Raw genomic sequence first — 15,763 nt, forward strand, 5'->3', positions numbered from 1 at the left:
GAAGTTGGATACATCAAACTGTCCTTCAAGGCCTGAAAGTCTATGTCATCCAGTTCGTCCCATAAGATTGAGTTGAGGTTGTTTTTCTTTAGTAAAACATACAGCGCTTTGGCCATAAGAGAGAAATTTGGAATCCATTTTTCAATATTAACCAGCTAGCTCAAGAAAACCTTGCAGTTGGTGCTTAGTTTTGGATTTGGGGAAACCTAGGGCACCTGAAGCCTATCTGGATCTAGGTGTTGTCCTTGTTCTCATATCAGAGGCCATAAATATCAAACCTGAATTTGGTCAAACTGCAATTTTTCTTCGGTGACCTTATATCCCTTTAAGGCTAAAAGTTACAGCAAGTGGATACTGTCTTCCTATGAAGAGGTTTGAAATGGAGAGCAAAGAAGCAAATCATCCACATCCTGCAACAAAGTAGAACCCCTAGGGGATTTTATATCAGCCTTCAGGATTTGTGAGAAATATGAAGGACTCTCAGTAAAACCCTGAGGCATTACTGTGGAGGTGAATTGTTTTTCTTCCCAAGTGAAGGCAAAAGGGTGTTTGCTAGATTCATCAGCTGGAACGCTAAAAAATGCATGTAATAAATCAATTACAGTAGAGTTTGCTTCTGGGTGAATGGATGTTAGAAAAGTATGAGGGTTAGAAATGATAGGCTGTTGAAGGATAACAATGTTGTTTATTGCTTGGAAGTCCTGGACCAACCTCCAGCCTTGGCTCTTAGGTTTTCTCACTGGTAAAATAGGATTATTACAGGGACTAGTACAAGGGATAATAAGGCCTTGAGCCTTGTAATATACTTTGAGCTTTATGTCTTGAAGGGCTTCTTCACTTATAGAATATTGGTTAATTCTGGGAAGAGGTTTTAAAGGATCTGTTTGAATCTTGATCTGAAAAATCTTGCTTCGAATATTGCCAAAAATAGTTGGAGATTTTGACCATAAGGAGGATGGTGGCTGATGCAATAGGGACAAATGACCAGTGTTTCCAGCTTCAGCTCTAGTACCATCAGGGGTGGAACAAATGAAAGATGTTAAATTGTCATGTAATTCACCTGGTTGGTTACTTGATGACTACTGTAAAATTCTAGAGTTATTTCTCCCTTTTGGGCGAAAGAAATTTTGACACGATACTTTTAACAAGTCTCAGCCTAATAAATGGATGGGGTGTAGGAACAAAGGAGGAAAGGGTGGGTATCTACAAAGGACCTAAACAAAAGGGAATAGGTTCAGAGACAGGAACCTCGAGGCTCATCAGAGATCTCCACTATTTGAAATGTTTTAGTATCCTGAGGCAGGGGCTGTTTTATAGTAGTGGGGCTGAGCACCAAGACTGTGGCTCTGGTGTCAGGACTGGAAGATATTCGTCCCCAGTTTGCAGAAATACTTCTTCAGGCTAAGAGGGAGGATTGGGAAAAGCCCCTGTTGTTCCTTGGAGACCTGTCATTAAGAATTGAGAGGACGTTGGAAAGGCTGGTTAGAGGGGTGAAGGCACCTGAAGTGCTTGAATTTGTAACACTCTCTTTTCCAGTGTCCTGGCTGTTTGTAATAGTAGCAGAAACTGGGAGGTTTTGGTTTTGGTTTAGGAGCCTTCATTTGCTGGAGTTAAAGATTAAGAATTTTAACGGTCTTCCTTGGAGGTGGCTCATCTAGAGTATGAGAGAGCTGGTTTGCCAGATGAACTAAATCTGGAGTGGACATAGTTTCCCATTCCATCCTGGTCCTTTTTACTAGAAGAGAAAGGTTTCATTCAGCCCAGTGATAAACAGAGTTAAAAGCTACCCAGGTGGAATCAAGATCTGAAGGGAGTCCTGACTTTCTTTTTTTAAAATTAATTAATTAATTAATTTATGGCTGTGTTGGGTCTTCGTTGCTGTGCACGGGCTTTTCTCTAGTTGTGGCGAGCAGGGGCTGCTCTTCACTGCAGTGCGTGGGCTTCTCATTGCGGTGGCTTCTCTTGTTGTGGAGCATGGGCTCTAGGCGCACGGACGTCAGTAGTTGTGGCCCAACGGGCTCTAGAGCTCAGGCTCAGTAGTTGTGGCTCGCGGGCTTTGTTGCTCCACAGCATATGGGATCTTCCCAGATCACGGCTCAAACCCGTGTCCCCTGCTTTGGCAGGCAGATTCTTAACCAATGTGCTGCCAGGGAAGTGCCCAGAATTTTCTTTAAAAGCAATCTGAAGTCAATTGTGATAGTAGTCATGAGCAAGCTCATCAGATTTTTGTGTGCAAGCCTGATTTTGGCTCCAATCAACAGGCTTTGGAAAAGCCGTAGGGATTGCCCTGTGAAGTGGCCTAGTGATTGCCCAAGCCTGATCATGTAATAAGTTAGCAGGCTGTTCTCCCTGTTGTAATTTTAGAGACCTTTCCCAGTTAGTGGTTTTCACCCAATTCTGGACCAGGCCTTCACCAACAAGCATATGAACTAGTTGATGTAAGTCAGAGAAACCACGTTGATACATTTGAATGGCTGGATTAAATTCCTCAGCACACCTGTGAGGGTCTTCCGTTACTTTGGGAAAATCTTTGACTACGGCTGGCAGTTCATCTCTAGTCCAGAGAATGTTAGAATTTAATAAGAGTTTAGCCTCTGGATCCTCAGAAGGCTTAATTTTGAAGGGACACTTCTGCTAAGTTCAGAGGAAAAGGGAGTGGGGAGAGTTTCACAGAGAAGGGGAGGCTGGGTGGGAGAATTAGTATGGGGCCACTGAGGGCACAGAGGAGGTACAGGTGGCATAGAAAGGAAGCAGGAAGATGGTGCCAGAGGTTGATGGAACCTGAACCTGAGAAGCTGAGGGAGGCAGACAAGAAAGTGCTGGAAGCAGAGCCTGAGACAGAGGCCAGGGAAGAAGAGCCTGAGGCTTTGGGAGCCATTTTATCTTTCTTTATTTGCTTCAGTTAATCTTAAAATCTTATTTTGCAGAGAGGCAATTTTAGGCTCCTGATAACGTGTGGAAGTCTCAAAATACCAGTCAAGATAGGCATTCCATTCCGTTTTAGAAAGTTTGGAGCTATCATAGTTCAATTTGATTTTCAGAAAATTGTTTGGGGATTTCAGAAGTTCCCCGTAATGGCCATTGATATTCTAAATTGCCTTTGGTCAGGCCAATCCCTTTGGTTAGACATGCCCACGAGGAAGGACCACGGTTCTTAAATATGACATCAGCTGCGGTCCCTGTAGGGCAGGCGGGGCACCCTCAAAATATTTAGATAACTGGGATCTCCTTTCTCAGAGATTTTTCTCTAGAGTAAAAGAATACTTTTTAAACAGCTCAAACAGCTTGAAATTCAAACAGCTTAAACAGCTCAAACAGTTCAACTTGCAGGCTTTTCTAAGGGAGCAGCTTGGTCCCGGAGGAGCCAGGCTGAAGGCTTCTCTTTCAGTTCCCACAGAACAGCCCCTATTTCAAAGGAATGGGCTGAAGGCTGAAAACCAGTGCAGTTTTATCAAAACACCCCCTGTTCCTGAAGTAATGGGCTGAAGGTTTCTTGGCCAGTTTCAGCTGAAACAGTCTGATCCCAAATCAGACTGAAGTGCTGAATGAATACTTGTATACAGAACAAGACCTTAACAAGAAAGGACAAAACCTTAAAATAGATCCTGAATATAGCCTGGAGAGCTTCAAATGCAAAGAGGGCAGAAGCTTGGATCCCAGAGAAAGATGTACCTTCAAACTCCAGGGCTGGCAAGAAAAGCCTTTTAAGTGAGTGACAAGTGGGCTCAATTTTGGACATCTCACCTGTTTGCTCACTAGCCCCAGAGCCATCAGGAGTCTTCCCTGGTCCCCCTAAAGGCCACCAAAATATTGATCTAAAACAAATAGACTGCCAGTTCTTTGAGATTAGCAGAGAATTGCAAGTTGGGGTTGGTTACCATAGTGACCCATCTGCAAGTCCCAACAGGGCAAAGGGAAGGAGAGTGCTCTTATTGAGAGGAAAAGGAAGTTGGGAGGACTAGAGTAAACAAAGAGTCCATCGCTTTTCATTGACTGAGCTCTTGCTAGGAAAGAAGACGAACCTTTCTTCCTTTCGGGGCATGAGAGCTCCCTCTTCTGGTCTCCTGACTCTATTTAATAGAGGTTTCTGTTTATTAGTTTTTTGTTTTTACATAGGGAATTCTTTCTTATTGGCATGTGAATGTCTTCTATCTGAGATTGTTTAATATCTATTGAGAAGATTTCATCTCTCCCACTGAAGTGTACTTGCCTAGCTCCTAGTGTTGTATGTTTGGTGGTGAGAGAGGTGACATTCCTTCCTTACATTAACTTATAAACCATTTCCCTGTTTTTAATTCATGTCTCACCCATGAGTCCCCTTTTCCTGGTGTCTCCAAGACACCAGCCTCTTAAGGGTTTTGCAGGATAAAACAGTTCTCACATTGTCTGTATCTCTTTATTTGGTTACTTGAGGCTAAGGACCACTCTGATAAATTTAATTCATTGTTTTTCACTGTTCTACCAGTCCATGTGTGTGTTTTAATTCCATTTCTACCATGTGAGTGGATCTGCTAGGTGTCTAAGTGCTCAGATGACAAGAACTCTCTGAACAGGACTGACATGGATTTTTCCTTAGTATCCTTGCACCAGAGGCCTTGAGGCTGTTCAAAAAGATGTTGGTGCCTTACAGATAATTTTTTATTTGGCTTTATTGTTGAAGCCTAATGAAAAAGAAGTGTTCTACTCTATGTAGGGAGCAGATAAAATGGGATTTTGTCAGGGAAAGAGAGGAAGAAAAGTACCGCAGAAGTCTGTTAAACAGGAAATATTTTTTGCATCAATTATAAGGTTGAGATGAATTAATAAAAATCAGATGGTTATTAGACTCTAATATATTACATTGATCTGTTCCTCTTACAATTATAATGTACTTGTATTCTCTATTGTATAAATAAAAATACAATAAACATATTTTAAGTAACATTATATAGTAGACCTAGTACTATTTAGTGAAATGCTTTTTAATTGCTATTAATTTTATAGCATCTAACCCCTAGAATCTCTATACTAAATGCATTTCTGAAGCTATTGACTTCTCTCTACATTTTGTAAGGATAGTAAATGAAACCTGTAGTTCAGTTAGGAAATGATAGGTTGTTAACTTGTGACAGGTTTTCAGGAGCCTTCTTGATGGATTAACTACATCTAAATTGCAATGATACCCTGAAGTCCTCTTTACTTACCTTTCACAGAGTTGAATGTACCATCATCACATACCTTAAAAATGTATTCTTCAACTGTAAAATGTTTTCAGAACAAAATGGCATGAGTAAATGAGTATGTCATTCTCATGTGAGCTACTCTGTGGGCCTTTCTTTCTTTCTGGCTCAAATAAATTTCATGTGAAATTATGGGCATAAGTCCACTTTTGGAATGCTGAAACTGAAAGAGTTATTACCAAGAATATGACAAAGCTCTGCCTTTTAACTTAGATCTTTTTCCATGCAGCATCTGTAAACTGATTAGAAAAATATAGATAAAATTTCCATATTAAACTGGCTCACAAAAGAATTATTTTGACTGTGACCCTCAGATTTGTGGCCCTCAAACATCACCAGATATTTTTTATAGTTTTTTCTAGTGATGCCTTGAAATCAAAGTATCTGCCCTCAAGTAAAGGAGACCAGATTTGATATTAATTTCCATAATTTCTTAAACCATATTTAGTTTTTCTAGAATATATGTAATGAATATAACTCTTCTGTCTTCACAACTGAGTATTAAGATATTAGGCCAGTGATTCTAGAATTAACTCTTTGAATAAATGGTATACTACAGCTGTATAATAATGATTCTGACTCCATTCATCTTCTATAATTAATCAAGTATTTTATAACTTGCAGCAATATTGCCTGTAACTTGTGCAGTAAGTCCATTGTTACTGGGATACCTGGGTCCTGGGAAGTACAGTTCCGTGCAGAGCTTCTCTGGCTACTTCTGCTACCTGGAGCTTTAAAATATCTTCTTATTCATCCAAAGAGCAATATATGCCAGTGATAGAAATCCAAATGATATAGATGGTTATACAAGGAAAGGAAAGTCTCCTTCTGATGCCAGATATGCAATTCACCAATCCCTCCTCCCCAAAGGCAACTGTTAAATTTCTTGAATATATTGTCTAGAAATGTTCTGTGCATGTGTAAACTTCATATATATAAAATATATATATTTATATATAAATGTTAAATTTTAAAATATACACATACACACATGTACACAATGTTAAATGTTAAATATACATATATATATATCATACAGTATAATGCTGTGTAAGTACAAACATACTGGACATGCTGTTTTGTAACTTGCTTCTTTGTTTAAAAATAGATCTTAGAAATTATTCCATATTAACACTAATGTTACTGATAAGCAAATATAAAAATTGGACATATCCCTAGAATTGGAATTACTTGATCAAAGAACATGTGTATTTACAACTTTTAAAAACTTTTGGTCTGCTTGGAATTTATTTTGATAGGAGTAAGGTAGGGATCTAGCTTGATCCATTTCCAGATGGCTGCTAGTTTTCCCCAACATTCTTTGCTGATCAATAAATCTCTCTCTACTACTCCAACATATATAGTTTTTATCATATACTAAATTCCATATATATGGAATTCCATATATATATATATATTCCATATGTATATATATATTTAGACTTTATTCTCTATTCTGTCAGTCAACTAATCTATTCATCTTTTTAATTACCATAGCTTTAATATAAAAATATATTAATATAAATATCAAAATAGCTGGTCACCTATATTTGTATGTTTGCTTTTTGATCTAATCCTTAAAATTAATTTTTTTTAAGTTTAAAAAGAAATCCTCAAACAGTTTGGATAGATTTATGGAGATTTAAAATCATTAAGTGTCTCCTTATGTAATAAAAGGGCATGCATATTATTTTAGTTTACATGGTTATACTATTATTTGTATATCTTTAAGTGTTTCCATTTATATTCTAAAATAAGATTATCTCCATTGCTTGATTTATCAGCTCTAAACAATAGTGATAATCTGCCTTGCAAAATTAGAAAAATCAGTGTCCTTATATTCTTTATACCATATTCTTTCCTTTGTTCTTCCTCTCAATATTTATTAATTAGATTGTTTTTCAACATATTTATTATTTACAGCATTTATATTCTATTCTTTCACCAAATTCTACTCTTAAATAATTTCCATGTCTTTTTTATTCAAGTAGAATCAATTTACTCCATTAATCCTTTATTATTTTTGCAATTATTCTTGAGTTCCCTCATGTTTGAGATGTTATTTTCCTTTACTTTTGAAGAATATCTGGCTGGGAATGAAATTTCTAGATCACCCTTTTACTGCCTGGATCCTCTAGACCTGCTTTACTGTTACCTGGCAATGAAAGTTCTCGTGGAAAGTGAACTCAGGTTCTTATGCACCACACACCAATAGGTGACTTGATTGATTTTTTTGGCTTGGGTGCTCATAATATCTTTTAAGTCCATCTTTGAAATTTTGGGGTTGATTGTTTTGTATCAATTTTGGAGGGGAAAATTTACCTTTCAATCTTTTATTTCAGGAAAGTTTTCTTCTATTATATCTTTTAGCAAACTTCTGTCTCATTTGTTTCCTTTTTCAGCAATGTCAGTTATGCCTATTTTGGAACTCATTTGTCTGTCATATTCTTTCATTTTCTGTCTACTATTTGTGAAGTATTTTCTCTTTTTCATTTTATTTTGCTCAGTTTTATCAATGCTGTCCTCCATATTCATGGCCTTGCTTTCAGTAGTATCAGTGCCCCTTTTTTGATGCTTCTAATGTTTCATTCATTTAAATCATGATTTTATTTTTCTGTTTATTTCATTAGTTTTATGTAAAAGTTCCTTATGACCTTCATCTGCTTTCTTTATATATTTCGTGGTATAGTTTTCTTGGGGTAATTTTTGGCTGTCTTAATTTTTTTCTTCAAGTATTTCTTTATATATTTTGGTGGGTTTTTTCCTTTGGTGTATCTTTTTACATATTTCATGATGGTTCATTTATAGTTATTACTCATTTTAGAATTAAGACTTTTAAAAAATGGGGAGGGGGCTTCCCTGGTGGCGCAGTAGAGAGTCCGCCTGCCGGTGCAGGGGACATGGGTTCGTGCCCCGGTCCAGGAAGATCCCACATGCCGCGGAGCGGCTGGGCCCGTGAGCCATGGCCGCTGAGCCTGCGCGTCCGGAGCCTGTGCTCCGCAACGGGAGAGGCCACAACAGTGAGAGAGGCCCGCGTACCACACAAAAAGGGGGAGGGAAAGCTGAGTCATTTGTCAAAATAATAGAAGATATGATCCTTTGAAATAAGAGCACTGAGAAGAGATGAAAAAGCACAAAGGACAAAGGATGAGACAGTAGAAAGAAATGAATAGTGAACTGTAGAGCTCAAAAAGAAATGGGAGAGAAAAACAAAATCGTAACAGAAATGAAGACAACATTAGATGCTGCAAAGGATAAAATAGACAACATGAAAACATAGTCAATGATGAGTAGAATAGGCTTGGAAAGCCATTTTTTAGTGGACCAGCTTTTTTTTTTTTTTTTTTTGAAGATACAGTATAGCAGAAGAACTTCAACAGTGAACTGGATTAATTAATTGTCTTTGTAGGCTTTATAAATTAAGGGAAAACCTCATCTGTGGGTTGGATTCTGCTGTTATCTAGTAGAAGTTCTTATTGGGTCATGTTGAAAATTCCTGTGTTTCAGGATTTCTTGTGTACTGATTTAGTGTTTAGCTCTTACCTTGCCAAGAGCTGGTTACTGTCCTCCATCTCTCTTCTCACCTCTCACCCAACAGGTGAATTTTTCTTTCAGTATGTCAGTTTTCCCTTTCTCGGCTTCATTGCCACAGTTGGTTGTCAGATAGGTAAAGGGACTCTCAAGTGCTCTGCCATGCACCCAGATCTTACCTTTGCAAGTAAGGAGTTGTTGATTTCACTCCTTATCTGGTGCCCTCTAGTAATCTGGAGATATGCATAATCCACTCTCAGCTTTCTCTCTTAATGAGGTCTAATACTCACCATGCTTGGCAAACTTCTTTTTTTTAAATACATATTTTTTAATTGAAGTAGAGTTGATTTACAATGCTGTGCCAATGTCTGCTGTACAGCAAAGTGACTCAGTTATACACATGCAGACATTCTTTGACAAACTTCTTAAAGTATGGTTCCTCATTGTGGCTGCATACACATACACATTTATATTTCATATTTCTATTTCTATGTCATATTTCCCATTTTTCTTCATATTGTAGTTTTGTCTGTTTCAAAGAAGAGAGCCTAGGCTTTGCCATATTAACTAGACATCTTGAAATGGTCATATGAGAAAGCCATTCCTCTGGACTAAGCATTGCTCTCTCACTGTCAATCACCTTCTAGAATGAAGACACTGAGTTAATGACATGGTGACACTTGAAGTCAGAAACACTGGAGTCTAAATTTATTTTTATCATGTTTTGAAGGGCATGGGAAAGTGCCGGAGAAGCATGAGTGGCAGCTGCCTAAAGGGTGAAGAAATTGACGAGGGAAGAAGTGTTGCCTTGTTGCTCCAGGCACTGACTTTCACAGTGACAGCCACTGGCATTCTCCTAATGACTCTGTACTTCCTTGGTTCCTGAGACAGTTCTGAACAAGGTAAGATGTTAACAGTCCCAGCTTCATTGGTTGGTAAGACGTGGAATTAGCAGTGCTGTCCACAGATCAAGGGTAAGCCCAAGGTGTTCAGGTGGCTGACAAATTGCAGAAATACCTTCCTACTACCCAGCTTATATTTTATGATTGGACTATACCCATCAAATTCTGGCCCTCCATAAAATAACTGCTGAATGAATGAATGCTTTGATTCCCTTCTGGGACTGGAGTTAGGCTTCAAATCTGGCTACTCATCTGGGGCCCTGTTGCTGTTCCTCTGTATTCACATGGCCTTCTACTCTATGCCTTTGTCTTCTCCTTTTCTGTCTGAAACAAAGACTCTGTCATTGGATTTAGAGCCCATCTGGTTAATCAGGATGATCTCATCTTGAGATCCTTAATTACATCTGCAAAGACCCCCCCCTTTTTTTTTTTCAATAAAGTCATATTCACAGGTTCTGGGTGGATATATATTTTGGGAGCGGTCATTCAACCCACTACACTTACAAAACACGTATTGGAGAACATTCTCATGTATGACGGACATAGTCCATCAGTAATGAATTGATATATAGGAAAATTGTAAGCTGTGATTTATGTGAGATCCTCAAGGAGGTAACTACAACCCCACCTCCTTCCTGCCTGCTCACCTCTAACATAACAGTGAACTGTTGCAGTGGTAGTTGAAAATCAGTGGATGATTATAAGGCCACTTAAATGCCTGTCTTTGTGTATAGCCAGGATTTTACTTTTAGCTGTGCCTCACCCACAAGGTTGAACTCCCCTGACATTGACACGTGTCCCAACCTCATCTACACTTGCTTTATTCTTTTTGCGTTTTACTTTGCTGACCCTATGTGGGCCCACACTTTGACACACTGCCTGGTTCTGTAGAACTTCCTCTCCCACTCTCAGCCATATTGTGAGGGTCCTGGCGTGATTTCAGTGCATACTGCATTTTCAATGAAGAAAATGCTTGCAAATTCTGTCATTGTACTTAAGCTCATTTTGCTGTAGTTCTGTAAGCAAGGAGTAGTAATAATAGAACAGTGGGCATCCAGTTTGTTGAATGCAAAACAAAGGAAGTTAGGCAACCTACCTAGGTTCACACAGCAGGTTACTGGTAGAACAAAGTTTCACATCCAGGTCTTTCTAACTCCAGAGTCCAAGCGTGTAGCCGCTATGCTGTAAGGCTCCATTGGAAAGCAGCCACTTGAACCAGGGATGGGCTTATGTTACCACTGTGGGCAAGTTTAATAGAACCCCACAACAGGCAATCTCTATGAGATCATCTGACTCCTCAAAATACTGTAGACAATGAAATACATTACTTTATCCAGAGGATTCATTACTTGATTAAAGAATATAATATAAGCATATGTAAGAATATAATATAAGCAAGAATACAATTCTTCTTGCTTTCTGGTAACAAAGGCTGCTTTTAAGTTAAATTTTCAATGCTGTGCATGATACACAGTTCCTATAGGTGGTAGAATGTTAGAAATAACCTTGCTCATTTAAAAAAGCATGGGAGAGAGGGCAGGGAATAACAATGGTGATCACAGTAAAATGAGGAACAGTCGAAGGCTCTACCATAAAGAGCAAGAAAAGCACTGAAATTATACTACACAGCCTAAAGACACAAAACATTTCATTTCCCTTTGCATGAAACTGGTCTGACCTTCACCATCCTGAAATAACAGGAAATATTATTTCTCTGGTAACCGTACTGCATTTTAGGCGAGTAGTTAAGCAGAATGCTCAGCATGAATAAATACAGTTAGAAATTGTTAGGGCAGATCTCTATGAAGAGTGCATGTTGAGCAGTAATAGAAATGTTAGAGCTTACAACAAAATGAAATTCGTATTGTAAAGGTCAAACTTGCCTAAAAGAGACTTTTTAGGTAAACTATTGGGTTGAAAACCCGATTCCTATTTTGTTTTAATAGTAACATATGGTGGCTGAGGTGATGTGTTTCAGTTGAGTGAATCTTGTAGCTTTATCCTGTGCTTGATTCAGCAGAGCTGTGGATGATTTTTGCAGGACTATGAAAAATGGCTGAATTCTCTCTTCCTCCAATCTGAAATTAATGACTAGAAACATTACCAACACGGTAGGTTTTCAAAAAAATAGTGTAAGTACTTTATCTAGAAATGGTATGTTTTCCCTTAGATAAACATGCGAGATTTTATGGGATAAATTTGTCTTTAGGAAGACAAATTTATGTAATTTTGAACTCAGCAACATTAGCTAGAAACAACTAATTTAACAATATTAGCTAAAAACTACTGGAGGTAAGAATCAGAGATATATATATATATATTAGTCTCTGCCTGATTCCTGGATTTGAGGTATACTGCCTAGGCTCATTCCCTAGTGAGAAGACTGGCAGAGCCATAAGAACTTGTAGGAGGACCAGAAGATCCCTAATATCACACCTGAACTGATGGATGAGCCATCAAAGTCGCCTCAGCCCTTGGGGAATTTCATACTTACTTACTTAATCTTTAAATTTATCAGACATTAATTGAACCCCAACTATTGGTCAGGGAACTAAGGTCCCACATGCCGTGGGGCAACTAAGTCTGCATGCCACAACTACTGAGCTCGCACGCCTCAACTAGAGAGCCTGCATGCTGCAAACTACAGAACCCAAATGCTCTGGAACCCACGCACCACAACTACAGAGCCCACATGCCCTGGAGCCTGCGTGCCACAACTAGAGAAGAGAAAACCCACACACCACAACTAGAGAAAAACCCGCGCACCACCACAAAGAGCTTGCATGCTGCAATGAAAGATCCTGCATGCCTCAATAAAGATCCTGCATGCCGCAACTAAGACGTGCCACAGCCGAAAAAGAAAAAAGTGAATTGTTGGCTCCATGCACATCTAGACTATAAGGAAAAGTAAAGTGTTGATCCAGTGTTGAGCTTTTTGTTCTTTCCTGTCTCTGCCTTACTCTCTCTGCAGCCACCTTCCTCCTTAAGTACACCGCTTATGTCAGTTGTTCCAGAGACAAGGACCACCATGTTTCCAGCTAACCTCATACTGTAACACCCAAGATGTGCATTTTAAAAGTTTGTTTAGATATGATTGATCGCCTCAGGAAAGTCTTGTGATTACTAGGTAATAATCTTATTAGAAGAACCTACGAAAGCAGATTTCTTGGTGATTTACCCTTGTTTCATTGGCTTAAGCACTGATCTTAAACCTGGTTGATCCATTTTAGTGAAAAGGTTAAAGTGAATCCACTTTCAAATGTTATAGCTTAACTAGAAATAATTTTAAGAGCTCACAATCAGGTATCTGTAAACTTTAATATTTATTTACTTATTGATTTAAATCAACTGAGATTATGTACTCCTCTCTTTGGGCCCGTACGGTGCATATTGGTATTTGGTGTTCTCTACCAAGGATTCCTTTCTTCACTGGTATGTCCAGCCCTGTGATAGTCATGGTGTCTTTTAAACTTGCCACCTCTCTGTGAAAATTTCCTTGCTCATATCTTAGTGGCTTCCTGTTTTGGCTCTAAGTTATGACCTAGATTGTCATCTCTATTTCTCACCTCCTCTGTTGGTGGAGAATGAGATCGCTGTCTCTGATTGTCCTGTGATTCTCTTAGTGTCAGGAACAGCTAATAGTTTCCATGAGGGTTATAGTTCTTCTAAGCTGCTTGGAATAAAATGGGTATCATTTCCTAGAGGATGACGACACAGCTTTCTGGGGCTGTCAAACCACTTTAATTCATTGAGAAGAAGCATTTGATGCATATTGTGACAGTTATGCATACATGAAGAGAAGACTTTCGAACTCAATGGGTTAGCATCATCTTTCAGATAAACTTCATTTTTCTCTCCTCTCTTTTGGCCCTTGTGCCAGTGAAACGAAAGATATTTTTTAAAAAACCACGACATGAAAAGAGGGAAGTATTGTTTTTGTAAAAGCAACCCTAAAACAAGCTATTGAAAGAAGCAATGTTTAAAAAATTTAGAACAGACCCTTCTAAATTCTCAGTTTAAAATGACTTACTAATACAAATACCTAAAAGGCTTTAAAAAATTGTTAATGCTGTTGAATAAATGTTGAATGAGATAAATGAGGTGTCTTGAAATGGGGCTATGATTTATTATAATTATTTGTGGAATTTTGGTTTCCCATTTTAAATCGTATACCTCTTGCAGGCAGGAATGGGCTTCATTGTCCTCATCATGGATAAGGGAAGAGTAAAATCCCCTGTCTTTACAAGGCAACTTGTTAGATTTCTGGCTCCTCCTTGACCAGCAGTTTCAGGTCTGTTTGTTTATTGGTTTATCTTTGCCTTTTCTTTTTCTTCAGGCCTTTCGGAATCACCCTTTTATATAGCAGATGGTTTTTTTCTTTTTAATATAATCTGAAGGTTTTAGATATAGAACTATAGGGGATTTTTTTGCTCATTTGTATTTAGTTTTTTGACAACCATTTTTATTTTAAACCTGTCTCTCTTTATGATATACTTTTAGTTTTTAATCATTTTTATTTACTATATGATCTGTGATATTCATATTTTTCCAAGTGTTTATATAATTAAGTCATGATTTAATGAGTTATCCCTTTAAGATTCACTATCTATTTGACTCCTCTTCTAGGAGATATAGATATGAGTATGCTTTCTCTTTAACCTACTTCCCCTTCTCTTCTCTTCTATCACCAGAGGCAGATTATATTATTATTTCTAAAATACTATGGTCTATAACATTTACATTCTGTTCTACTTATAACTCTCACAGTTGAGTAGTGTCTTTACAATGATTTCTCCACTTACCTCTAAGTTTATAGGATATCATACTATAATAGTTGTTTTAAAGAAGAGCTCAAAGGAGGTGGTGTTCCTGATTTCTTGCATGTTTCGTATGATCTGTCAATTACTTTTATACTTGAAATAATAACTGGTTTAGATTTAACATTCTTGGTTTATATTTCCCTTTCCCAAAGATGTGGTAGATATTGCTCTATTGCCTTCTGCAGTAATTTTTAAATCTGAGGTCAGCCAGATTTTTTTCTTTCTTATAGGAGAATAGATTCTTTCTTGCCCCCCACAGAATGCTCTATCATTAAACTCCAGAAAGTTTCTCAGGTTATGTGCTAATCATTCTATAGCAACTTTTCCTGGTATACAATGTACTCATTTTACCTATATGCTTGATTTTTCCCTTATTTCAAAGAAATGTTCTTTTATTATATCTTTGGATATTTGTTATATTTCTTCTTTAGAAATGTCAACTATACACACATTGGATCTCCTTTGGCTCTATATCAGTAACGTTCTTTCAAATACTTAAGTCTTTGTTCTTCTATATTTTTGTGTTTTTAGAAATGGCTTGTTTTTTCCTTCTGATACCTTTAATGTGACCTTCAATAATGTAATAGTTTCATTTTCTCTTCTATTTTTTGACTCTGACGCAGCATTTTTCATTACATTTATTTTCTGATCTTTTTCCTTGAGTCCTATGTCTTATCTGGATTCTTGTTTCAGAGGGGTTGTGATTTTTAAAATAATTTTTAATTTAAGGAATACTATATTTTTCATAATTTTTGGCCTGATTTGTGTTATAGTCTTATGAATTTTTTATCTGCCTTCTGCTTGCTATATTCTTTTCCTTAGACTTTTAGTACTATTTTTACATATGTCCCAGCTGATTTTTTTCTATTTTTCATCTATAATACACACCTGAATCAGCTATTCAATGATGGATAACATATAGGAGAGTTAGGTAGAATGCAGCAGAAAGTTTGAATTTTAGACCATGGCTTTTGAACACATTCCCATGAATATTCTCCCTGAGGTATATAGTAAACCAATTCTGTGTTACCTAGAAGTCTTTCTGGCACCTAGTGAAGCCACAGGTTCGTTCTTTCTTTCTTTATTTCTTTTCTCTCTCTCTCTCTCTTTCTCTCTCTCTCTCTTTCTTTTCCTTTCCTTTCCTTTCTTTCCTTCCTTCCTTCCTTTTTCTTTCTTCCTTCCTTTCTTTTTCCTTTCTTTCTTTCTTCCTTTCTTTCTTCCTTCCTTCCTTTCTTCCTTCCTTCCTTTCTTTCTTTCTTTCTTTCTTTCTTTCTTTCTTTCTTTCTTTCTT

General features: G+C 37.7%; 1 protein-coding gene across 1 annotated transcript in view; it reads left to right on the top strand.

Annotated features, from left to right (window-relative positions):
- CSNK1G3 (casein kinase 1 gamma 3) overlaps positions 1–9,543 on the top strand; it is a 156,506-nt gene extending 146,963 nt beyond the window's left edge. The window contains exon 13 of the mRNA XM_029216280.1: positions 9,481–9,543. Within this exon, the coding sequence (XP_029072113.1) occupies positions 9,481–9,508 (28 nt within the window). The 3' untranslated portion in view covers positions 9,509–9,543. The remainder of the gene's footprint in view (positions 1–9,480) is intronic.
- Positions 9,544–15,763: the final 6,220 nt, after the last annotated feature.

Source organism: Monodon monoceros, unplaced genomic scaffold, assembly GCF_005190385.1.
Source record: "Monodon monoceros isolate NGI ecotype Baffin Bay Population unplaced genomic scaffold, NGI_Narwhal_1 Super_Scaffold_12, whole genome shotgun sequence".
NCBI classification, from domain to species: Eukaryota; Metazoa; Chordata; class Mammalia; order Artiodactyla; family Monodontidae; genus Monodon; species Monodon monoceros.